The 27,209-nt window shown below is 44.9% G+C and overlaps 1 protein-coding gene across 3 annotated transcripts in view; it reads right to left on the bottom strand.

Annotated features, from left to right (window-relative positions):
- Positions 1 to 27,209, bottom strand: part of tle2b (TLE family member 2, transcriptional corepressor b) — a 57,565-nt gene that overhangs the window by 27,039 nt on the left and 3,317 nt on the right. For all 3 annotated transcript variants that reach the window (XM_053882597.1, XM_053882783.1, XM_053882687.1), the window contains exons 2-4: positions 17,825 to 17,922; positions 17,184 to 17,247; positions 5,173 to 5,217 (exon numbers count right to left, since the gene is read on the bottom strand). In XM_053882597.1, the coding sequence (XP_053738572.1) occupies positions 5,173 to 5,217; positions 17,184 to 17,247; positions 17,825 to 17,922 (207 nt within the window). The remainder of the gene's footprint in view (positions 1 to 5,172; positions 5,218 to 17,183; positions 17,248 to 17,824; positions 17,923 to 27,209) is intronic.

The raw sequence follows: 27,209 nt of genomic DNA, 5'->3' as shown, positions 1-27,209 counted from the left end.
GAGCTCTGCAGTCCAGAACAGAACACAGACAAACGATGCACATACACACAAACAAAAACTGCCACCAGTAATTGCTCTATGTCTTTGGTCAACAGAGAGCCTTAACAAGCTGCACACACAAGCCTCAGGAGTATCAACAAACGCCACACATGAAAGACCAGCGTCGCCTCCAGCTGCAAGTGAACGCTCTTGCTACACAGCAGCAGCATCACACAGGTTTAATCGTGACTATGGCAATTGTTGGTTCATGTGGGATTTTAGCATATTCCAAAATCAATATCAATAAAGGAACTTTGAAACTTTGAAATAAACTTTTGCATTCCACATGTTGACATATGTTCAGGACTTCAATTGAAACGCAAATCCCACTGCCGTGGCGTATCATGGTCGAGTGCTCTTCAGTCTCTGTGACTTCTGCGCTTGTCCCGCCCCCCCGATTTGGAATGTCATACGAGAGCGGAAGACTCCATTGAAACACCTGCGCATCAACATGCACCACAGGAGGCTGACCTCATCATCAACATAGAAGACAAAAGTACGCCTGAAAATAGTCGTTGTTTGCCTCAGGAGAAGGTGCGATGACATCCTGTCGAGATGCCAGCTCCACCGCACATGCTTTTGAAAATACAGAAGCAGCTGCTCTACTCCAAGTCTCAAGCTTTCACCGTGTTTAGGGCGGCTGTCAGCCAGGAACATGTATATGTTGATATGAATATATTAATATGTTGATATGAATATGATACATGAACAATGGTGCATAAATACAAGTGCTCAAACAGTTGAACAGTTGAAGCTCCAACTGAAAATGGATTTTCTCATTGTGTTGTTAAACTGCACCTTTGTTGTCACCATCTTGTATTGAGACCATGAACAACATGAACAAGAGGTGATGGTTGAAGAGGGAACTGGACGAGATCTCTGCCAGAATTTGTATCTTACTGCAGTTAAGGTTTATCTGTCAACAATATTTAGTTAATGAGGGATTAGGCCATATGGATTATGCATTATTTTATTGCATAATAAACTTTCAATGCCAATTTAAATAACAGTAACAGGGATTATCCGACTGAGAAACTCCAAAACACCATCTGAAAGCAGAGAATTTCAGTGACGCTCAGCACTTCTGCAGCAGGAACACTGCAGTTTCACATGCATCACTCAGTGAACAGGATTCAGTAGAATAACTACTGAATGATTTGTGTGATAAAAAAAGGGTATGTATGGCATGCATGTGCATAGTGAGGGTAAAAGGAAAAATGTGTTGATTTTATTTTAGTTTGAAGGCTTGATATTTTTTACATTTTTTTTAGCCTGACTTTCACTCAGACCTGCGATGTGGCAGTCAGTGAGTGTGAGAAGGCCACCAGTATGTGCATCCTACCACACCAGCTAAAAAAAAAAACAGCCGGACATTGCACTCACCGACTGGCAGAAAAACTGAGTAAGAGGCCAGGAGTGAAACTATGTAAATGTAAATATGCAGAATAGTTCTAAACTAGACTAAACTCATCATCAGAGTATTATTATTTTATAGTTCTTCTGCTTCTTACAATGAAAATCTAGCTGTTTTTTACAAATGTAATATCCACATACATTTGTGATGACATCACCAAATCGATAAACCACAGTCATAACAATGATTCCGGGTGTCTTTCATGCAGATTTTCCAATTGGGAAACTCGGTACTCTGATGATTTTCACAGTGCTTGATCGCTATAAGAGAGGGACATAAAAGTGATATTGAAAGAGACACGTGGGAGGAGAGAAGGAGCAGAGCAGCCCAATCCTATTAGGAGGCACAGCAGTGAGCTCAAGATGAAGGCACCGCTCACCTCCTCTCACTCTCCTCATTCTCTTTGTGTGTCTTTTTTACAGACACAATGATCGATGACACGACTTAGACACACAGGGAGATGCTAAAATCCTCAGGTCAGTTAGACAAGAGAACAAGCAGACGGCTGGAATAACGTGTCTGTCGCTAGGTTCTAGTCTCCACTGTTGCTTTGCTCAGGATTTCAGCAAAGGTGCCCATGATGGAATTGCTGTTTACAGTGCTGCACAGACGGTCACATGACAAGGCAGATCCGGAGGAATCATGCAGGTTGGAACACACAGATGCAGGCTCTAATATGCGCTGGTGAAATTAAAGCAGGAAACAGGAAGGAAGGACGGGCCAGCTGCTTCATCTGTCCACAGTGGTCTGTCGGGGAGGGAAACCGCCCGACTGCTCAGCATCCTGACTATCACACGGCTTCTGTCATGCCCTGACTGGCCTCCAGCACACTGCACATCCACAAACCCAATTGTTTTTGTAGCCACACAGAAGGTAACTTGAACTTGTCACTGTAAAATAAAATGACATCAGAAAACTCAAATGGTCTCATATGATCATAATCAGGCACATGGATAGATCGACCACGAGGACCTGACCTCCAGCCCTGGTTGATAAATGGACCTGTTTTGCTGCAGCCATTTCTTTGTTCTACAATTCTTAAAAAAGGTGGCTCTCTTCCTCATCAATTCTATGTCATATATATATATATATATATATATATATATATATATATATATATATATATATATATATATATATATATATACTCAAATTCCCAAATTCCCTGTTGGATATATATATATATATATATATATACTCAAATTCCCAAATTCCCTGTTGGATATATATATATATATATATATATATATATATATATATATATATATATATATATATATATATATATATATATATATATATCCAACAGGGAATTTGAGTTCTTGAGAGTCACAAAGTAGCGTCCAGACGCCAGAAGCTATAGGCTTCTCTGACCCGCAGCATCAGACAGACAGGCAAAAATAGTGACGTTGCTTGGAGCTTAACTGACCACATTAGCACCACTAACTACAACTACGGGTCCGACATCACTAAAAATCCACAGCTTAAAACTAAATGAGCAAACCAACTTCCATCCAGAATTAACTGAACGCATCGATAGGCTACTTGCCAGACACGGGACAGCAACCTCGCAGTTGTGCTTGGAGAGTGTTGGACAGACGACACACGGAAGGTTGATCCATTTCAGTGATGTGATTGAATGTTGTGTGTGAGTACGACTAATCAAGAAGAAAGACGGCAATAAAATATTTTCCTGCCTCGGGGGCCCTTTTTCTCAGGTTTGAAAAATGTTTTACCAGCGTCCCAATTCCGTCCAGAGTCCCGCTAGACTTTAGAGATGAATATTATGCAAGACATAGTGTCATACAAAATGAAGAAACAGACAAAAAATAATGCTGTTCATGTGTTTATTAAATATGTTAAATGATTTAAGGGTTAGAATATCACCGGTGCCCCAACCTCTATTTCTGGCTTTGTTGTTGAAAAAAAATCACATTGGAGTTCAAAGGTATCCAATGTAGCAAGCAGGTTGTATGGAGTATGGAGAAAGGCAAAGACTTTTTCCCATTGCAGCCTGACAACCTCATGAGGCAAGAAGTCCAAGGAGACGGCGCATAAGTTCATAAGTTCAGACGGAGTCAGAGAGAGACGAGACACAGATGAGCTGAAGTGAGGAAACAGTCAGGATGATTCATCCAGCAAGAGAGGGGAGGCAGGATGGTCTGACGGTCACGGGACTTCTGCTGCGGCTCAATTCCAGCTAGCACGTGAGCGCCTGCTGATAGCGAGCGGGGGGATCCAGACAGGATGTTAAGAGGAGGAGCGGAAATAAGGGCAGATGCTGTTAAATCTATTCATGATTCATTATTTTCACTGCGGCTCAGAGCTCTCCCCACATCCTTGATGTCTCTTTAACCCTCCGCTTTCTCTCCTTTCTCTCTCCCACCACCACTCCTCCTTCCCTCCCTCCTTATTTGCTCGGTGTAGTCTTTATCTCCCTCACAGCTTCCTGTTTACCTTTTGCTTCTCATCTTTTTTCCACTTTTCCACGCAACTATTTCACTTGGAAGATTATTTCATCGCTTTTTTTCAAGTCTTCCCTTCAAAGTCAACTTTCATTAAAAACCTGCAGCTCAGTCTTCTATCTCTACACGCTCATTCATTGACGTCCACTCTTTTTCCTCTCAAATTCACATCATTTCCTTACTTCTTTATTCCATCAGATCTATTTCACTTTCACAGCCCTTTTGTGTGACTTTATTACAATTTCAGTGTATCACATCATGAGCTTTCACTCTCTTTTATCTGTATCATTCTCTATCTGTCTACTTCCTCCTCTCTCACACCTCCTGATTTCTCCTTTTATTCTTACACACCTCACTGTAGCTTCCTCTCTGTCAGATGGGCCACTTATTTCTTCCCATTTTACCATCCATTGTTTCCTCTGTCATCTTTGTCCTTCTTCTCCTACCCCCCCTCCTAACTCCTGCCTCTCATCTCTCAGAGGTGCAGCTCCAGACACTCCAGTTCTGGACAACAATTCTCTCTGCATTTGTCTTCAGTCACCTCTGTGTGTCTACACAGATAAAACCTCCCTTCCTTGCGAGAAATCTTTTGCCCTCGAACAGACGAAGACACAATGTGGACAGAGGAAGATAACTTCAACGTAAATAACATCGGACTGAAACTATGAGGACAGCAGACCATGACAAACATCAGGGTTCAACCTAAGACTTTTTTCACCAGGCCAGTAAATCAGAGTTTTACTGGCCCCTTGTATAGCTTCAGTTACCCAGGCACCAAAAAATGAAAAATACCTATTTTATAATATATATAAATAATATTGTTCTATAGATTTTGTTGTACATTACATTAAAATTCATTACATTTTTGTACAGATAGGTCAAGAAGTATATGTAGAAAGACAACAGCCATTACACTGTACTCAGTCACAAAAATGCTCCTGTAAACAGCCTGTCCACTAAGGCAACTGGAATTGGGCAAATTACACAGAAATACGACTGAATTTTTCCTAAACACAAACAAAACAGTTTATCAAGCACATTATTGAGCACAAAATCCATGTTGTGCTCATGTTGTAATCCATGTTAAACAGTAGATCCCATTTTAATCGGCCAATTCCACAATTCTGCATGTACTTTGACCTCAGTGTGAATACACCTGGTAAAGACGACGGTACAATCAAAGCTAGTCCAACTCAGTTCAGCAGTGACTTTTCTGAGGGCTTCTTTAGTCCGTATTTAAAGTGTAGCTCTTACCTGTTTGTGCATCTCGATGTTGAGACCGTAGGACATTTCGTAGTACTGTGAAAACAAACACAATCAACATTAGAATTTTCATACATGAATTCTCAACCTGTCTCCAGTTTAGTGACCTATTATTCCCAATGATGGAACATTCATAGAGCTTAAAAATGGGTTTTTATTTGTAGTCTCTCTTGCTGTGTGAAAAAGCCCAGTACTTCAGCACAGTGGGCGGGAGCAACTCCCACCTCCACAGAACATCGCCACTGCAGTCACACGTGGCCACAGGAAAACTAACACCTCACAGCTATTTAGAGACACCAATTAACCTGAAAGTGTTTGGGGACTGTGTGCCAGGTTCTTCATCTGATACAGAAAATGCAGACATGCACTTTGAGGTGGATACATTTGTCTCAGTACAAACCAAGAGAACACAAATAGAGGCAAAGGAGCAGCATCCTGCTGGAATATGTTTGAGGCTTCACAGTTACGGGTCCCTGTATGAGAAGAGGGAGCCCACGGCAAGAGCCACTGCTTCGGCACACTGTATCTTTATGAAACTACGTACATCTATTCATCACTGTCTGTCCTCTGGGGGAGACTACGCTCTTCCAAGAACTTCGAAGCCTGGTTTCCTGCTCGGCCTTGATTGACAACTGACGCGTTGCTTACGTGTCTTGAAGGTATCACGGATGAGCCAAGAACACAATGTAATATTTGAACTAAACCAGTATTTCAAACCCAAATCAAATGAGTCAAATCCATACCGAGGACCAACCGCTGGTGCCAAGTTGCTGATGCTAGCGTGTTCTGCTAGCTAAGAGGAACCTTGCTCTTCTGAGAGAGTAGACGCTGTATTGACTCTAGCAATGGGGTCACAGGTCGTACTGTGTTGCTTGAATGTTGGTGATTTAACCAAGAATTAGCCTGTGAGCACAGGTCTGCTGTTCCAAAGTCTCTAAAATGCTAGCATTGTTAGCCATTTGCTATTTCATTGGCTAACGTAACCACCAGTTCAATATCCATCTTTCTGCCGTGACAAGTAAACCAAGGTCTTACTGCGAGAAAATGCGGTCGCCCTGATGAACTATAGTCTTTTTGAATTGATGTCGAACAATAGAAGCGAAAAACTAACCTGATGTTAATAGCCTGAATGAAATCACTTTAATGTGTGCCAAACTACCTGCAAGTCTGAAGGTCCACAACCTGTTGTTCCCTGTGGTGTGCGAGCACATCAATAATGTACTGTACTGTTACAGGAGCAGGGCGGCACGTGGCCAACCAGCATCTGTCATGGTGAGAGAGGCGCCGGCTCCTGGATGAGCAAAGCTCTGACTGATGAGAGCAGGATTCTTCTTCCTCCGCAGCTCATTTCTGCAGCACAGCTCGCTTCTCTTTCTCTCAATTTACTTCATCCCTCCTGCAGCCCCTGGGTGATGCTCGCAGCTCCGTCTTTCAGAGATGTCAGCCTGTCTATGTGCTTTCATGCTCGTTCAGTCATCGCTCCATTTCCTGTCCGGCAGGACGCTCCAGCAGCCTGAGCGTCTTCGGAAGGTGTTGCTGCATGGCAGCGGATGAAATCATAAGACGGTGTTTCAATGATGATCGCAACAGATTACTAAAGTAACTAAAACCATTCTTGCTACTGTAATCCGTCTTTTTCCAACATTCGCTCACACGTCACTGACGTGCTTCTCCAACTCCATATTTGTGTGTGTACTTTGACTTGGGACATTTTGACATAAGAGGTGAACATTTTTTTTTAATCAGAAAGTAAGAAATCTGCTTCTAAAAATAACTTGCTCTGTTTCAAAAGTCCTCGACAGTTTAGGAACAAACACATTGAAACATTGATCAGCAGCACTGAGATATCCTCACGTGTGATCTCAGTGGAAGTCACCAGGAGCATTGAGAGTCTGACTGCATCATCATGATGTCTTGCCTCTCCTCTATCTGCATGTCTTTTATTCAGCCACCTTTATACGGGCACTTTCACCGCCACTCTAGTATCCTCCACCAGACTCCCAGGATCACTTGACCTATATCCACTTCCCATATCATTTTCCACTCCAATGTCTTGGCTGGTATGTTTGTCCTTGCTCAAGTGTTGTCACCAGTGAAAACTCTGGAAGGGTGTTTTTACTTGTGAAAACAGATGACACTGTGGAAGCAAGAGTGACTAATGCCTGACAGCCTTCCTATCCTCACCTGTGCACCTAGTCCCTCAGTCTCCGACCACTCCACGTTTCAACTCTGCAGCTCCCTAGTTTTCTCCGAAGCTCCTCTTCCACTCAGTACTTTGCTATTTGAATGCAACGTTTCAAGTCAAATCCCACTTCACTTCAGCAGCGAGTTGTTTATTCAGACAAGGTGAGCAGAGAACTTCTCTAAAAGACACAGGATGGTAATGGAAGCACCTGTGTATCTCAGGGAAAAGCCAAAGTCAGATTTGCGGTTAGATTCAAGAGCGCACCTGATAATCACACAGTCACTTGAAGAATGAAGTAGGAGTGGCAGTGCCACACAGTACACACACAAGGCAGTAGAGATTAGTTCAGTGCAAAGGTCATCCCACCCTTTATAACACCATGTCTACCACCCCTCAACAGGCCCATTCATAGCATAGCATAGTTCAAAGCATTCACTTACGTCAAGAAAGCAAGACGTAGTCGGATAGTAATAAGTAAGTAATACGTACGTAATACACCACTGCCTCTGCATGAGTCTGTACTTTCAAGGTGTAACGTGACTCATCGAACACTGATGAAGGTTAGATGTCATGAAAATGTACCGCTCCTTCGACAGTTCCGCTCATGTAATGCACAATGTCAGTGGAACCTCCGAGCCACAGTTGAATTTATCTTATATTGAGACACAGTGTCAGTTTGCTGCACTGTCAGACTGGGAGAGAAAAATCATGATGAACATGAAACTTCTTTTCCAAAGATAGTTTGCATGAAAACGATCTGAATTCACCCAGAAATTACTCTGGATTTGGAGTGATCCTACCACCTTTCTGTTTGTTTCAATGCTCTTTGTGCTTGTGCTCTGGGTGTCACTCCCTCTGCCACAAAACATACAGTGTGTGTGAGTGAGTGAGCGAGCGAGAGAGCAAGAGAGTGAGTGTGCGAGTGAGTGAGTGAGTGAGTGAGTGAGAGTGAGCGAGTGAGTGAGTGAGTGAGTGACTGAGAGCGCGAGTGAGTGAGTGAGTGAGAGAGTGAGTGAGTGAGTGAGCGAGCGAGTGAACAAGAGTGAGTGAGTGAGTGAGTGAGCGAGCGAGCGAGCGAGTGAACAAGAGTGACTGAGTGAGCGTGCGAGAGAGTGAGTGAACAAGAGTGAGTGAGTGAGCGTGCGAGAGAGTGAGTGAGTGAGTGAGTGAGTGAGTGAGTGAGTGAGTGAGTGAGCAAGCGAGTGAGCGGGAGAGTGAGTGAGTGAGTGAGTGAGCGGGAGAGTGAGTGAGTGAGTGAGTGAACAAGAGTGAGTGAGTGAGTGAGTGAGTGAGTGAGCGAGTGAGTGAGTGAATGAGTGAGTGAGCAAGCGAGTGAGCGGGAGAGTGAGTGAGTGAGTGAGTGAGTGAGTGAGTGAGTGAGCGAGCGAGCGAGTGAACAAGAGTGACTGAGTGAGCGTGCGAGAGAGTGAGTGAACAAGAGTGAGTGAGTGAGCGTGCGAGAGAGTGAGTGAGTGAGTGAGTGAGTGAGTGAGTGAGTGAGTGAGTGAGTGAGTGAGCAAGCGAGTGAGCGGGAGAGTGAGGGAATGAGTGAGTGAGTGAGTGAGTGAGTGAGTGAGTGAGTGAGTGAGTGAGTGAGTGAGTGAGAGAGTGAGTGAGTGAGCGAGCGAGTGAACAAGAGTGAGTGAGTGAGCGAGCGAGTGAACAAGAGTGAGTGAGTGAGTGAGTGAGCGAGCGAGCGAGCGAGTGAACAAGAGTGACTGAGTGAGCGTGCGAGAGAGTGAGTGAACAAGAGTGAGTGAGTGAGCGTGCGAGAGAGTGAGTGAGTGAGTGAGTGAGTGAGTGAGTGAGTGAGTGAGTGAGCAAGCGAGTGAGCGGGAGAGTGAGTGAGTGAGTGAGTGAGCGGGAGAGTGAGTGAGTGAGTGAGTGAACAAGAGTGAGTGAGTGAGTGAGTGAGTGAGCGAGTGAGTGAGTGAGTGAATGAGTGAGTGAGCAAGCGAGTGAGCGGGAGAGTGAGTGAGTGAGTGAGTGAGTGAGTGAGTGAGTGAGTGAGTGAGTGAGTGAGCGAGCGAGCGAGTGAACAAGAGTGACTGAGTGAGCGTGCGAGAGAGTGAGTGAACAAGAGTGAGTGAGTGAGCGTGCGAGAGAGTGAGTGAGTGAGTGAGTGAGTGAGTGAGTGAGTGAGTGAGTGAGTGAGTGAGTGAGCAAGCGAGTGAGCGGGAGAGTGAGGGAATGAGTGAGTGAGTGAGTGAGTGAGTGAGTGAGTGAGTGAGTGAGTGAGTGAGTGAGTGAGTGAGCGTGCGAGAGAGTGAGTGAGTAAGTGAGCGAGCGAGCGAGTGAATGAGCGAGTGAGCGTGCGAGAGAGTGAGTGAGTGAGTGAGTGAGCGTGCGAGAGAGTGAGTGAACAAGAGTGAGTGAGTGAGCGTGCGAGAGAGAGAGTGAGTGAGTGAGTGAGTGAGTGAGTGAGTGAGTGAGTGAGCGTGCGAGAGAGTGAGTGAGTGAGTGAGCGAGCAAGTGAGTGAGTGAGTGAGCAAGCGAGTGAGCGGGAGAGTGAGTGAGTGAGTGAGCGAGCGAGCGAGTGAGTGAGTGAGTGAGTGAGTGAGTGAGTGAGTGAGTGAGTGAGTGAGTGAGTGAGCGTGCGAGAGAGTGAGTGAGTGAGTGAGCGAGCAAGTGAGTGAGTGAGTGAGCAAGCGAGTGAGCGGGAGAGTGAGTGAGTGAGTGAGCGAGTGAGTGAGTGAGTGAGTGAGTGAGTGAGTGAGTGAGTGAGTGAGTGAGTGAGCGAGTGAGTGAGTGAGTGAGTGAGTGAGTGAGTGAGTGAGTGAGTGAGCGAGCGAGTGAGTGAGTGAGTGAGTGAGTGTCTGTTGACATTCCACCCTGTGATGGACTGGAGGCCTTCCATCATGTGTAGCTAAAGAAAAAATAGAAATAATCGAAGAATAATAAGGGTGGGAAAATACATTTGGAAAATCTAAAATTTGACATAAGCTAAAATAGGATTGGATTGATTTTTTTTTCCCCTAAATTATTTTGAAGCTCCTCTGTTTCAACTGAAGCATCAGTTCATCCTCGCATCTCCCCACCGCCCTGGCACCACCAGAGCACTGTGGACCTGGTAAGAGATGAGAACAGCCAGAAGAGTCGATGCAAATGTCGCTTGAAACAAGCATTTCATTTCACACAAGAACAAAAAACAAGTTTAATTTAAACCGAGCGAAAACCCACAAATGAACAGTCGCCCCGTGGGTGTTTGCTCGACGGCAGCGAAGTGACGATTTGTTATTTTTGCCTGCTGATCAGCAATAAGCTCAGTGGGAGTCTGAGCTCACTTGAAACATCCGCAGTGGGTTCAGCTGCAGAACTCTCGTCTGCTCTCACTGCTCCAGTGAAATGTTTTAATTAACATAGTAAACCCAGCTAAACTATTTTAGAAAGCGAACAGATCCAACAGGGTTTCCTGCTGACATGCAAATCCAACTGCTTGCTTATCAGAACAAGGCTGCTCTCTGCTCCGAGGCAGGAGCAGCACCAGCCTGGTCTTAGATGTGTGTGCAGTACAAGGAACTCAACTGGTTTGCTCACAAAAGAATCCTCCTGGTACAAAACACTGACCGTCGTGTTCCTTCTGCTGCCACTGGTGTCCAGCTCAGTGAATATTTAGTAACAGCAGCACAGCAGCATTAGAGATATATGGAGTCTTTGAACGGCACAGACTGCATTATAAACGTAGTGGACATTAATGCGACAAATGTTTACGACCAGTGACAAGGCAGGTCAATGAATTCAATTGAATTTGTTCCAGCGTCTGTTTAGCTGTGATACAGTCTGTTGATTTATTGATCAAAGTTGGAAAAAAAAATCATAAGAAACACGATTCACCGACTTGTGATCTTGTAAATAAGGAAAACAGACTTTTCAAACTAAAAATGATGTAATTTATTATGACCAAAGGCATCTTCAGAAGAGTTACATGATGGGTAGCAAATATAAATATCTTGGTATAGAACTGTAAAAAAGTTCATCAGTTGTACAGCAATAATGCTAGGAATTCAATTGTTAAATATTTTTATACTAGTCAATAAATATAGGGCAAAATAACAAAAATAGACATTGTAAAAGTTGAACAAAAAATAGACAAGAGAAAGGAATACAGGATGCATCAGTAGAGGAATTTCCAAAATCCAAAACTGACCTTTAATGTAGCATTTAAACACTTTTAAAATATTGATAAATACATTGTTTTATTTAAATATCTTTATTTAAGCCCATTAATGAGCCCTGTCCCACCCTTCAACTGGCCCCTCGCCCTCGTGGCCCCAGGAAAGTGTCAGACGACCCTGTCAGTTTGTTTCTAGTAGCTCTTTGTATTTTTCATGAAGAAAATCAATCGCACAGACAGAACAACTCATGATTACTGTTCAATATTTTCTGTCCGAGTAATTTCACCTCCTGGCAGGATGTTAACGGACGTTAGAGGTGCGACAAGGTACCAGCCAGTGACAACCACATCTATCAAAGCAGCTTCTCTCGGCCAGTTTCATCGCAGCAGTCGAGACAACAACTGAACAACGTGTACAAATGTGACAGTAATACACACTGACTTACAGTGTTGTGAGAAAGGCTGGGTTCTCCCCAGGAAGCTTGAAGGTGGTCCTCTCGCGTGATGACTCAAGCCCTGCATCTGAATGTGAGTCATGTCTTCTCAAATATTTAATGCAAGACCACTTAGCGAAGCTACCTCCAACCCCTCAGTGCTTCATGCTGAACCTCGCTCCTGCTCCTCAAGTCATCTGTCTGTCTTTATTCCGGTTTTATCACTGATCACTGAACACTTCCTTCAGTTGTTCCTCTCCATCCCTGTGGTCTCTCTGTCTCGCTCTTTGTCATAAAGTCTCGCCTCAATTCCCTCAAATACTTTACTATTCGCTCTCATTGCTTTCACTCACTTTACCTTGTCTTTGTCAGGAAGCCTGGGACTGTGATATTGCTGAAGAGAAAGCTGTGTCACTCTGAATCAGACTGACAAAGTGAGAGAAGGAGGCTGAGAGCAAACACACACACATTCCCATCGCATTTGTAGGTCCTCACAAGATCATCAAAACTCATTCTCACAGAGACACACACTTGTCTGCCTGGGGGTTGGGGAGCACACACACACACACACACACACTTGCAATGTCAACCATATTTTGGGGAAGTTATAGAGGTGAGTGATGTGCCCCCTAAAATAATCTCAATATTAATATATATAATATTCTAATATATTTTGCACTTCATCAAAAGGATTTTCAGACAAGATTCTTAAAAATGTGTCTTTATTTAATTTTTTTTTTTTTCCCCACAAAAAACACGTGTATGTACATGTATGGACAGCTTCTTATTTTCCTTTAACTTGAACATTCAAACAATATGTTACCTGGAAACATTCAATGAGCCAATTCTAGGGTTGATTTTGCACATGTACAAAAGTAGTTTGAACACAGTCATCAGTATCAGTACCATTGTTTTGGCAGGAAGTGATGTCTTGTCAGCGTTTCCTTGTTATTCAGTACATGGTTTTTGTGGATTTACGCAGCTCCACGTATTCAGTGTAATAGACATATATTTAGTGAATCTTTTACTATCTGTACGTCCACATTTTCTCTGTGATATTAAAAAAGAGTTTGTAATACACATATGGTAGTATCTTGTGTACGGCACTGAATCCGAGTGAATCCAACAGCCTTTTGAAGTGGATGTAGTGCTTGTTTACATGGCGCTGGCATCGGAGCATCTGAAACCAGCAACTTTCGAAACCGGCATCCAACGGGAAGCAGTATGAACCGGAATCCTGAAATTCTCCGCTAGACAGAAATTCTGCTGGCACGCATCAAATTCATCACAACAACAACAACGGCACCTGCTGTCACAAGCCTCAATCTTCTGCTCAGTTATACTCCCATCACCACGCTCAGCTCCAGAACACCTCTCATCATTGGCATGGCGCAGGTTGGTGACCAAAGGCACATCTAAATGACAGAAAGCCAGATGTGCAGCCCTAGCACCATCCACCATGTCATTTGTTCATGGTGTTTCCTCCACAACTTCAGGGAAGCAACTGATGGATACGGTGTACAGCCTCTAGCGATAACTGTGAATCATGAGTCACAGACCAGTGGTGCCTGTGCTGTACCAGACCAGACCACAACGCCAGTCTGTTTCAACCGAATGTCCACCGAACAGTCCACAACAGTTCCATTCCACTACTCCACCGCGCTGCTTCCAGGTCCAAACTATTCAGTGGACATTTGGTTGAAACAGACTGGACTGAAACAGACCTTGCTCCAAAGATACGGTCCAGTCCAGTGTAAGCACCAGTTTGAAACATGAAGAACCTCACAGAGTGTTATGAGGCACCGTATGGACGAGGGGTAGCTCATGTGCAACGAAGATGATGATATGTTATGATGAAGATAGGTAATTCCATAAACCTGTCCTCCCACCTTTGCACTCACCACCCTGAAGATCTGGCGACAGCAGAGAGCGTGAGCTGCGTGAGGAGGACCAGTACAGTCAGGTCTTGATGGATTTAGTACAGTTATGACAGCACTGGAGTTTATGGTATTTTCTATGATGTCAGCACTAGTTGGAACAAAAACCTGCGCTTTAGGGGACCAAGTTGAAGACCCCAATCTCAAACATCCTTCACGTTCCTCTTAAACAGTCTTCCTTAAGGGGTCCTCCTCAACAGAAGCAGTACTGTCATTGTCAGTAACAGTGGACCTGATAATACTGAAAAAAACAACGGTCAAATCTCGTAGAAGGCCTCAATGTTGGGAAGAACCATGTTCTGCTTTTCATTCCACGAATATCTTCAGGACTATATGTCATGCTAAGGCCTTTAAATTTGCTCTAAAACGGCATGATTCTTTTACTCCACCAGACTCCTTCTTCTTCCTCACCACCCTCACACATTTCTCTGCCAAAGATGATTTAGTTCCACGGTAGATCATTTTCCAAGCTGAGGAAAGTCAATGAGCATGTCGGAAGCTTCCAGCGAAGAGGAGACACCGAGCAAAATGGATCGGACGTGATGAAATGAAAATATTGCCACCTAACTGCGTACAAACATCATTTCTTGTGCTGCGTTGGGGGATAAAGCCCTGAAGCGCTCATAAAAATCCACATGCATCAGTGCTGGTATCATCTTGTGTAACTATTTCCCCACTTTGCAAGCCTGGCTGTCATATTTAAAGAGCTTAAAAGTGATGAATCGTAGCGCAAGAAGCCGTGAGTGTGGCGAGCGGCGCCCTGGTCTGTGGAAACAAGCTTCAGTGTGGATGACAGGCCTGGCCGTCTAAATATAGCCTTCTGGGTTATCTCCTCTGTGGGCGCAGCCAGTCCATTGTTACTTCACATTATTTACGTGTCTGTGCATGTCCTCCTCTCTATCTGCCCCCCCCCACTTGCTTTTCACACCCACCACACAAACACTTCTTCTTGCGCTCAGTTTTGCATGTTTGCCGTTCGCCTCCATCTTTCCCTCTTAGTTTAATTGAACATCTTATTTTTATCCTGGGTGAGTCGCTCCCCTGGTATTTGATTCTGTTTTACATCTCCATCCTTTCACACTGTCGCTGAATAACATCTCTGTCTGAAGCTCTGATTCACACTCCTTCACTTCCTCTCTGTGGTATTCTCTCTCTCTCTCAACGGCTCCCTGTTTTTTTATGCCTGAACACTTTCATATTAGAAATGTATCTTTAATTGAAGCCCTCCCTTCAATTTCCTCTCCATATATTTGAAGAACTGTAAAACTGCGTGAGCCATCCAATGAAAAACGATTCATATCATATACGCTTCAGTTGTAACAGTTGTCTGTCTATCTGAGGTTAAAAAAAAACAGTTTGCAAGTTTAAGAAGTGACCAGAGTGAGATCACAGATGAAGGCTGCCGAAGAGAGTTTTCTCCAACAAGGCTCCAGTTATTCCCTGGGAGATTTTTTGCGCAAGCTTTCAATCTTATTCTTAACATGCCGTCACTTGAAGGGCTTTGTATTCTGTGCATTCAAGTCAATTTAACAACAAAAAAAAACATGTCATGTAACACAAAGTAATTAATGCACTCGACACTTTTCGCCAGTTTTCCCTCACTCCTTCTTCCATCTGTACACCTCTTCTATTCAGGAAGCCACCTAGACCTCCCTCAGGAGATGAGGAGGATTCTGTCAAGAGGGTGGTCTAAGCTGGATGGATGGATGGATGGATAGATAGATGGATGAACGTATGGATGGATGGATGGATCTTTTTTTCTTAATATCTCTGAAAAACCTTATCATGGAACAAGCAAATTCTACCCACTGTGAGTTCAGGACATCACAATGTGGGTAAGGTATTGTGGTCTCATCCACCACAGGGGGAGCAGCAACCTCCTTCCCAGCCCCGCAGGACGACCACAACCCATGTTCCATGATGGGACACAGACAAACCCAGGAGGTCTTTTCACACGTTTTGGAATCCACTGAGAGGTGATATCTGAAGGCTGTTGTTTATTTGACTCCCCTAAAAAGCAAACAACTCGCGACCTATTTTTAGACTTCACTCAGGCAGCTCAGATGATGACACTGATGAATGCAGCGTCGATTAGAGGATAGGCAGCCGTGTTGATGTGGTGCCGACGAAGTGAACCAGGACCATGATGTTACATGGCCCAGGAAACAGCTCCAGACAGCGGTTGAGTGCACACTAGCAGTGTGACAGCACAAAACTGTGGTTCATTACACTTCTCAGTTTCATGGCTTTGGTCAGGTACAAGGGACGCAAATGGAACTTTTTTGTTTTTCCATTATGACCAGTCAGAGTTTCAGTAAATAAGACTACTACAATACAGAGAAGGCAGTTTTGACACACATTTCTCAGTCACTTGCTCATGGGCACCATGTTGGTGACCCCTGTTCTAAACTAACTGAATATTGAATGTTCCAACAACGTGACAGTGGCTAAAACAATCTGGAATCTTAACTGCGCAATCCACTTCCAGAACGGGTCTCATGGTACAGACGTCATCAGTGCATGTCACTTCACAATAGTACCGGATTACTTGTTACACCCAGCCTCGAAACTGAGGACACGACACTGGGAATCTTCTGACTGGAGTTGATGAGTTATTGTAGCAGCCAGTCGGTTGCGTGCTGCAGCTTTAAAGCATTCGTTCCGTGTGTACTTATTTTCAGATGAGTTGTATCTTCACAAGTACGGAATCTATGTGTGCTACGTGTGTACGTCTATCTTAGTGAGGACCAACAGAGTGAGTGACATTTTGCAAAGTCAGGACATTTTGGCCAGTCCTCACTTCATAAACGTCCAAAGTTATTGTAGTTGGGTTTTAGTTTGGTTAGGAGTAAAGGTTGAGTTCACCCATTTGTTTCGGACGGTTAGGTTTAGGGTGAGAGGGGAAAGCGTTATGTCAATGACGGTCCCCACAAGATAGAAAGACAGGCGTGTGTGTGTGTGTGTGCGCGGGTGTGTGTGCCTCTGTTCATCTGTTTATCTTCTGTCTGTCTGCGAGCTTTAATCTGTCTGCCCAGTAGTTTGTCTGTCTGACTGTGTGTTTCCTCCCACATACAGTCAAACAGTCGCTCCCTCTCTCTCTCTGAATTGTATGTTTCATCCATCCATCTGTGTTGCTTCCAAGCTTACGATCCAGATCCGCCCTGCTTTCCCAGGTTTTATGAAGACGGGCAGCTTTGCAGATGGTGCATATCATACTGCATTCAGCAGAGACACATGTGAGCCTTTAACACTAACACTGACAGAGTCAGCTCATGTTGCTCCACCAAACACGACCATCACAGTCACACCATCAGTTTGGAGCTGTGACTCACCATGATATAGTGTCTCTGCATCTCGGTCTTCTCACTGGCCAGCTTCTCACACTCCAGCTTCAGGCTGCAAGGGCAGAGAAGGGCACAAACAGATTCAATATTTTAGTTGCATCTGCTAAGAGCACAAATTCCACAAGAAACGTGGCAGATTGAGGTCATGGAAGTGCATACAAATGACTTCCCAGCATATGGTGAGGCTGGATATGACTGGGCGCAGTGACAGTGGAGGCAGCGACACAGAGCTTCGTGTTTTCAGGTCATGAGAAAACCCCCTCATCTGCGCTGAGCCAAGCCTTTAACAAAGTCATTTCAGTTCCAGTGGTCCAGCAGGTGATTGACTAGGAAGGAGACTGTAATGTCACCCGGGTCAGGGCCTGGTTCTGATGGTATAGTGGCACCATGTCAATCCATTACTTGATAAAAATACTGGGACGTTTGTATTTATAACTTATTATGTTTTGTGTAACTGGAGACAAGGTCACGTCAGGTCAGATAAATGATGAAACCTTTAGCTACGTTCCACAGTGGGACCAGGAGTTGAAGAGCCTGTGAGATACAATCTCATACCTTCAATATCATCAATATGCATATATCTCGCTGTGTTTTGCACTGACAAATGCCAAGGAACTGTGTGTTTGTACCTGTGATACTGCGCCTGGAGGAACTGGAATTCCTCTTTGATCCGGTCCAGAGTCTCCAAGACCGTGAACTTGAAAGACTGGCCGGGCTGCAGGGGGACCTTCAGGGGGGAGAAGAGGGGGAGGAAAAGGTGAACTACAGATAGTGTGGTACTGACAAAATAGAGTTTCTGAATGCGATGGGAGAGAAAAGCCGAGATGAAAGTGAGAGGAAAGGTCACTTCCTCTTCCCACACATCATAAAGCCTCATCCTCTCTCACTCTCTCCTTCCCTCCGCCTCCTCCTCCTCCTCTAATGACTCGGCCTGGTTTCCTCCATCTTCCACTCCCCTCCCCTCCCTCTCTCCACACGCCGGACCGATCATGATTTCAGAGCGGAGCACTGAAGAGACGTCAGATGAATAACTTATGGAGAATCAAGCATCAACGCTCACCTGCTAACAGTGGAAGAAGGCTCAACAACACAAGCGCCTCCCAGAGGACTCCCCCTCCCACCGTCCACCCCTGCTTGTTTCTGTCGCGGCTACATCACTTTCTACAGCTGCGCTCATCCTTGAACGTCATCTCACATTGCTATAGCACAGCACACAAGTTTTAGTTTGACATTTGATTCACAGATCAGTGAAAATGCTCTTAGCAAATAGCTTTTGAAGCTGGATTTTCATGAACGTTAACAGCTGCTTGTCCATTTCAAACCAAAGTAGCACAGGCAGAAGGCAGGGGGAACAACCAGGATGTTTTCTTCTGCACATACAACCACTCACACCTGCACACAATAAAGAGTCACCCATTAACCGCTTAGTGTTTTTGGAGCTGCGGGAGGAAACCAGTGTCCAGAGAAAACCAAGCATCAAACAAACACGTATGAAAAAGGTGAAGCTCTGGATTTACTGGTTGACCTACAGTCCAACAGTCGCCAGTGGTGATGAGCAATGGAAACAGTCAGGTTTTCTTGAAAGGGTGACTGGACTCTTGCTTAGTGCCAACAGCAGGAGCCTGGTCATCCAGGAGAGGCTCAGAGTGGAGCAAAGCTGTGTCTTCAGCACTCAACGCCACTGTTTCAATGAAGTGAGGTTTCATCAAAAGGGCCTGTTTTTTTGGTTACTTTAGTGACGCAATCGCCAATTCAAATACCTATATGATGGCGTCCAGGCTTTTAGCTAGTGGGGCATCTGCGTCCATTTAGCAGATTATTAGCGCCTGTGCAATGCCCTATCGTAGCGTCATCACACTAGTTTCCATGAAAAGAGTGTTTCCGCCCAGTGACTTAACCAAACATGATCGAAATTCACCGTTTTTCAACCCTTTCGTAGCCGTAGCTTGGCCATCGCGGTCGCCAATTGTTGCAAGTTGCCATACTCTGCATACTGCATGGAAACGCGCTGTTATTGATGGGATGATGACAAGAGGAAACTGCAGATAAGTTCCAAACTTGAAAGAATGGTTTGAATAACTAACTCAAAACTAGCTTTTTAATCAGAGGAGTATTTTGACATTTCTTTTAAGCATGAAGCCTGCTCCCCCGGCTCCCCTGCGCCGGGCAGTGAGCTGCTCTGTGGAGCGTTGCATTTCGCTGCATGGCAAACAGCGCTTGCAGAATGTCAGCAAAATAGCTTAACAGGGATCAAAATACACATGGTGCCATATTTATTTATTTCAGGTGGGACGTGGGCTTTGGTTTCAAAATCCTAGCTAAAAGCCTGATTTCAGTTTTCACTGACTAAAAACATCAATCATATAGAGCTGCTTGAACAAACCCATTCCACACTAAAAACCAAACTTATCTCGGCAAGACGTTTCAACACATCTGGTGAAATGTCAAAACTAAGTGATGCCACACTCCCGACTCAGATGTTCTCCCACAGTTCTTGTGCTCGCCCTCGTTCTTGTCATGGACGCCAGCAAGTCTGCAAGGTGTTTATTGGTGTTTCACACGCCAAAATCATCATATTTACTCACTTGATTCAGCAAAACCTGCAATCTAGGTCACGCTAACTGGGAGGTGGCTTTGGGTCTGACCTGGTATATGCTGGTGAGATCTCGTCCTCCTAACAACCTCAGAAAAGTAGGAGGAAATGGACGTTGGCTGTTCTGTGGAACAAGCAAACCGATCCAGCCACCTGCTCTTTCTGTCCTGGACCCAGGACTAATAGCCACTAAAGTAATACATTAAGACAGAAATGCTAGATATAATAAGAAATAAAGAATTACTTTGGAGCCTGGTGTCAGGCCACCGTAGCTTTTGGATTGTCACCTGAGCCACACAGCCTCACCCCCACTGGAGCACATATCCATCCAAGTTTTCGCCATGTTCTGAGTCTTCACGCCACTGTCACTGTCAGGTGGCAGGGCGCCTGCCTGCAGCTCAAACTAAAAGATTGGCAGTTTCTTTGGCGGCCTTTCATTAGTCTGGACGAACACCATTCAATTAGATTTCAATTAGTCCAGCGGTGGAGGTCAGAGTCGTGGTCGGCTCTCAGTAATGAATCTGCAGAGGCGGAGAGGGGACGGCGAGCTGGGCAAAACACACACACAGACCCGGCGGGCGTGAGTGGGAGAGACGACTGGATGGATGGATGGATTTGCCAAGAGATGACCTTGATTCACACCACAGACACTCAGTGACGGGGGGAGATGGTAATCTAGCACAGGCAGAGAGACACGGAGCCAGGAGCACGGTAAAACACACACAACACGGACGGCAAGAACCAGAAAAGAAGCAGCTGTGTCAGAGATGCCACTGAGGAATTAACATTTGTTCAACTTCCCGAAACTGACAGACTAAAGCACGTTTGACTTTTATGTTCGGAGCTTCAACTGTTGCAGTGGATTGTGGGTGTGCTCTTTACTACCATGCCATTGGTAATAGTCGGTTAGATGGATGGAAAAAGACAGAGTTTAAAGAAGAAAACTGTCAAGATACAGACATAGTCAAAGTTCAGGTAAAAAGAGATAAATGTATGATAAACAAAAAAAAAAGAAAGAAAGACAGAATGTGCTGTTGGATAGAGTCAGACCAGGCTGCCCTCTGTCCATCCATAATACTTGCACCATCTGCTAACATGAGCACACACACACACACACTCGCAGCAGTTGCACAACGTCATATAACAAAGCCCATCATCACAGATCAGGATTATACCAGAGATCTGCCTCAGACAACGGCTGCTCTCCTTTGTTGATTCTAAACAGTTAAATGCATTTCTGATCCGCCGGACTGAAACTCCAAACTGTCCGTCCATTCCTCAGCCTCACCTTTGCGCATTGCCACACACCCCGGAGCAGTAAAAGTTCTTATGAGCAAAAGGGAAATGAAAATGAAGACGTGCGATACAGCGTCCTGGGGCGAGAGAATAAATATTCCTCACCTCCAGTGAGGGAGAAACTTGAAAAGGGAGAAGTAAATGAGTCTGTGCTTGTCAGTAATAATAGCGAGTTGCTCAAGGTCACATTGCTAGCTGTGGGGTGGAACTGTAACAAGATGGATTCAGAGAGACGACGCATTCTCCTGCGATGTTTACAAAACAGACGAGTCACGCGGTACATACGCGCAAATAGACTGTTGTTGAAATGTGTATCCGTGTGTGTGTTTGTGCGTCTGGTATTATGACAGATGGCGGCCCAGACTGTGACGGTTCCAACTGCCCGTCACACTCGGCCAAATAACAGCTTCCTGTGTGTGTCGGTGTGTGCGTGCACGCAATGTCGAGCCGTTCATGAAACCAGAAACTGATCCGGTTAATCTCAGAGGTGGATGTGGACGAAGGAGAGGGGTGGGGGGTGGAATGGCGAAGGGCCAGATATGCACACACACACATACACACAGACAACCGTCAATCACAATTTGGTCTTGCTGGCAAGCAGAGAATTAGGAGGGATTACCTAAGGAGGGGGGGTGGGAGGGGTTGATGGAGCTTCACTGTATCGCGTAACAGGATGGAGGGAAGAAAAAAAAAAACATCCACTCTCATCAAATGACTGGGATCAACATGTGACACTATCTAGTGTTTAAAGTGGGAAACAACACAGGACAAGGGCAGCTCCAAAAACCAAAGTCCTCGGGTCTAAACTTCAGGAAACAGTAACATGTACTCAGCACAACTAGCTGACATCTGACACCAGCCACACTGATGCATCGCTGCGACCAGCGTGGGGTTTATCGAACAAACCATGAACTGGTTCGGTGCAATTGTCAAACCCATATGTCGAGATTCAGACCCTTGACTAAGCCCAAAACCATCTCCAAGCATATCATGACCCACCAGGAATTCAGTCAACCATCTTTGTTGTCCAACACTCAAGTGGGTGTAATAAATGTCAAAAGTAAATCTGGAAATTCCCAAAATAAATGAATGGCGATAAAAGGAAAGAAGGAGAGACAGATGCACGTCTGTACACTTAGGGTAAAAACAGATTGTTTCTTGTGTTGAGTCCAAGTCAGTGGTGAACCACAGAGATGCATCATGATAAAAATAGCCTGTGATGATTAAAGGAGAGACTGATATTGCGTTCTGTTTAGACCATATCCAGTGAGAGGGCCACCAGTTATAGGCCGTTCAATGAACCCTTTTTTTCCTCCAGAAAAAAATGTGTTAGATTGATTGAGTGAAAAGGCGGCTCAAGTCATGGGACTCCCTTCCCTGAAAAAGGCCAGAGTTTGCAGCCTTTCACTCTCATGTGAGAAGTGGTGTTGATGGTGGGTTTGACTAAAGTTCGACTGAAGTGCGACTCAGTAGAGTGAATGCTGGCATTAAAACTTAAAACCAGACCGGACAGTGGTTTCATTCACGTCATGTCATGTCTGCGTGCATCAAGCACTTTTCAACTTGACACTTACATCGTAAACTCTGTGGCAGAGTGATCCTGGCATGCTCTATACATCTCTGTACCCGGAGGCTATCATTCTTGTAACACAGAAAAACTCCTCTGAACATTTGATTTGATTCAGGGCGGTCAGTACTCAGTCATGGCTCAAACGCTCTGGATGATTCTGGAGCTCTTCAGTTAAACTCGCTGATCAGTCTGCACAAACATTAGTGTCTGAAAACAGCTCCACGCTCACTGTCGGCGCCATGCTCTTCCTCTGTTGACAGATGAACTGGAAGGACTGACACAATAATACGGTCGTGCCCACTCGCTGCAATCGACTTATTGCCTCTCTCATGCATGTAACTGTGGTCAGTTAAATGCACAATTTAATCCCAAAATTGACAACGCAGAGTCTCACCACCTTCTTGTGCTCATCACACCGATGATCATTTATTGGTCCAGTGGGTTTCCACCCACTGTGAAAGCGACTCTCTTTCTGTTTTGATGAAGGACTTATGCCACGACGTGCGTGTGACAAAAAACATTCTTGGAGAAATAAACCAAAGGCAGACATCGGGTGAGAAGTCAACCTGCACAAGCTGCTCCCCACCACTGGATCGAATGAAAGAGATCTAGATTATACTGACCTCTGTGAGAGGACAAGTCTCATGCACAGCTTGAGTGTTCCCTTATCTGTAATATTCATAATTACTTTCTCAACAGAGTGAAACACGAGCAGGAACCAGAGCATCTAACACCAGCAGTAAAAGCTGGATCCCACATTAGGAACAAAATGTCCAGTGTAAAGGAACTTTTTATTAAGACAGATTACGGTTTCGCACTCTGATAAGCCACTGCCTTAGTGCTGCACAAAGGAGTTGTGGAACCTAAAGTCAACATGGCTGGCGTTACTGCACGTCTGCCAGGCCGTTATTCAGATGAATCTTCACCAGATCTATGGGAGCCAGCTCCTCTGCACGTGACGCCTCCTGTTATTCCCCTCTCACCAAGCATGGGAGAGAAGAGACGCGCCTCATCTGTCTCTCACTTGAGCCTCGGGCAGAGCTCACCAACACATTCACACTGTATTAACAGACAAGTCTCCACAAGGATGCCTTCATTAAACACACCCACAAACACCCTCTCTCTCTCTCTCTCTCTGATGATTATTTACTTATCCATCTAATCCCCCTTTGTTCTCCTCGTGGGACCAAAGCAGACGCAGTTCAAACTGTGCATAAAGACATGTTGTGAAAGTTTTGGGGAGATGAATGGTTGAGAACCACTGCGTGAGCCTGACAGTGGCAGGAGACAGCTCACTGGTTCAGAGGGAAAGTGAAGGAAGCCCTAATGGCTGCGGGGGGGAATAATAATGTGACTTATTTGTCATGGTTTAGAAGCCTGAGCAGCTTTTAACACGTACCGATCCGTGTGTTATCTCTCGTGTGACTGAAAGTGAAGAGGCAGCGGAGGTGCACGTCACCTGCGAGGCAGCGATTCCTCGTTCAGGTCTCCCTCCTGACAGTCCATTAGCAGCCAAACACCCGGGACCCTGATCCAGACCCATGGGCAGACCACAAGAGCCATTCAGCCTGGTTAACCAGCAATTCAGTCATTGTGAGAGGTCAGCCAGCAGTGGATCACAACGCAGGGAGAGACTGGATGGCTTTCAACTGCTGTTGCTCAGATTTATCTAAAGCACAGGCCGAAGACAGAAGATTCAGGGGAGGGGCTTGTTTTCTTTTGACCGGTTTTCTAAAGAGCCAGTCCTGTTTCCCTCGTTGCCTCATTGGATTTTGCTTAGCATCATGAAATTTCAGTGGTCGCACATTGACCTCACAGAAGGTCCACACTGATGAGTTAAACCAGGGTCAGGGTAGCTAGTTAAGTTAGTGAGACATGTTGAGTTCCAGTTTGGGGCTCATGGACGGCACTTATCACTCAGATCAAGTTAGTGTTGTCTAGTGCAGTTTAAGATGAAAAAAATGGGTTTTTTTTTAAGGTAGATGTCTTGTGCTAAGGTTCTGGATAAGGAGAGACTTCGGACCAAAGTCAGGATCAGACCTGGTTTCAAACTTTGACACTCGCACAAACCTTTAACACACATGATCCTCCTGTGGTGCAACGATGTTTCCGATCTATGATGATCACGATTACTAATCATGATTATGATCGTGATGGTCAGGTGATGACTGCCTTCCTCAAATCAAAGGAACAAATACTGGAAAGCACAAGGTCATGACCCTCTCTATACAGCCTTTGAATTCCAAAGCATCTTCTTCTTTTTCTTTCAGCTTCTCCCTTCAGCAGACCATCCTCCTCCATCTCACCCTGTCCTCTGCTTCCTCTTCTCTCAAACCTACAAACCTCATGTCCTCCTTCACCACCTCCACCAATCTCCTCCTGGCCTTCCTCTCCACCTTCTGCCTGGCAGTTCCAACCTCAACATCTTCCTACCAATGTACTGGCTCTCTCTCCTCTGTACACGTCCAAACCATCTCCATCTCTCTCTGACTTTGTCTCCTAAACACCTGGAATGTGCTGTCCCTCTGATCTACTGCTTCCTGATCCTATCCATCCTGTTCACTCCCAGAGAGAAGCTCAGCATCTTCATCTCTGCTACCTCCAGCTCTGCCTCCTGTCTTTTCCTCAGTGCCACTGTTTCCAAACCATTCAACATTGCTGGCCTCACCACCCTTTTGTACACCTTCCATTTCATCCTTGCTGACACCCTTTTGTCACACATCAACACCTGACACTTTTCTCCAATGATTCCATCCTGCCTGCACCCGCTTCTTCACCTCTTTCACACTCTCCTTCACCCTGGACAGTGGAGCCTAAGTATTTAAAAGCATAAACGTAGCTAATAACATGTAGCAACAGTAGTACAGGTTGCTTTATACATACTTTCTCCCAGCACACACTTATTCAAAGCTTACGACGACGTTTGCATTTGGTCACAGACAGCCTGCCTTGTATCTGCCTTGGTCGCAGCAGGTCTGAGCATTTGAATTTGAGCAGTGGTCTTCACAGGCTATCGACAGCAAATAATAGATGGAAAGTCCCTTCAATAATGAACTGCTTAAAAGGGGGTAAATATCTGCGCATTATTCACCAACATTGTAATTGTATGTTAGTATTTCGGCTTTACAACTTACATTTCCATCTTAGTGTTGCTGGTCCTGGATGTTTTTGAAAATGTTGCGCATTGATCACTGATCACAGTCGTCGAGTGAAAAAGTCATTAATGAAACTAAACCGAATGAGTCACAAAAGTATGCTACAGTGAAAAGTGAAGTAAGTAAATGTATTTTTCCTGAACCTTTTATTTGATGTGCAATGTATCACTGTATTTATTTTTCTCTCTTGAACATTTCCTGTCACATGAACGTCTGAGTACTTGCGCAGACTGAACAGAAATGTTGCACAAGAAGTGAAAGAATGTCGTAGGTGCTAAACTACAGACCAGGTGTTTTGTTTTGCAGCATTCACTTTAAAAAGCAACAGTGGGAGGCAGCAGCCTTCATGGATTTCTTTATCGCCACAAAGATTTGATAAACACACACACACCATAAAAACAAAAAAACCCAGTCAGTGGAATGTCACTTCAACAAAATGCACTTCAAAATCTGGTCATACTTTTGGATAAATGACAAGCAATGCGCGGATTAGCAAAGGTCACTGACAGACTTCAGGCGCGGCAATAATACAAAAACACAGCCGTGACAATCAAGCTTTTATACGCCGACATTCCTAAAGTGGCTCTGTCCTCATTAATTCAGCCGCCGTGATTTCTGGGGGCTCTGATTACTTTGTTTACTCGGCTTTAGAAATGAAGTGTCAGCCTACTCAGGGGCGCAGGATAAGTCTCGCTCGTGTGCACACACTCCGGCACTAACAAACACCCGTGTGTGTTTCTCCGACTGCAAAAAAGCCTGACAACAGCGGCGAAATGCTTTTATTTCTGGACAGATTTCAAATGTGAAAACATGATGAGTCCAACATGGTGTGAGGCGTCTTTCTTGCCTGGCACATGCATCAGATCTTGCCTTGCTCCTTACTGCAGCGAGCAGTCTTTATCTTGTCTCCACTCTGCTGGTCAGCTATTCCAGCCATGGTTTTATGAATGGGAACTGCCAGCCATAATATTGGCATCTTTTTTCTACTCCACTAGTCACTTCACCATCAGTAAACTGTGCCTACTGATATATTCCGACGCCACTCCTGTGACTTCAGGACAGGTGAATCATGTTGCACTGCTTCTATCCTTGTTATTTCCATTGCTGTTCCGATTTATCGCGATTACTGCGATTGCAATCTTCTTATCTTCCATATATAAATTCAAACGTCGACTCATACATATACAAAAAACAGAGAACCAAGGGGGCGGTCGCATCGACAATTGAGGCAGAATGACACTCATCCACAGTTACTCCTTAGTATACATTCACCTCAAGTTCTTGTTTGATTCGGGTTTCACGTTAAAAGTTATGTAGAGCATCTTTCTGAACTCGTCCATGAATCCTCCCAGAGACAAGGTGCCTCACCTTGGATGTAAAGCTCTGCAGGAAACCCTCAT

This window comes from Synchiropus splendidus, chromosome 1, assembly GCF_027744825.2.
Source record: "Synchiropus splendidus isolate RoL2022-P1 chromosome 1, RoL_Sspl_1.0, whole genome shotgun sequence".
Lineage (NCBI taxonomy): Eukaryota > Metazoa > Chordata > Actinopteri > Syngnathiformes > Callionymidae > Synchiropus > Synchiropus splendidus.
This window is presented reverse-complemented; position numbering and strand designations above follow the sequence as displayed.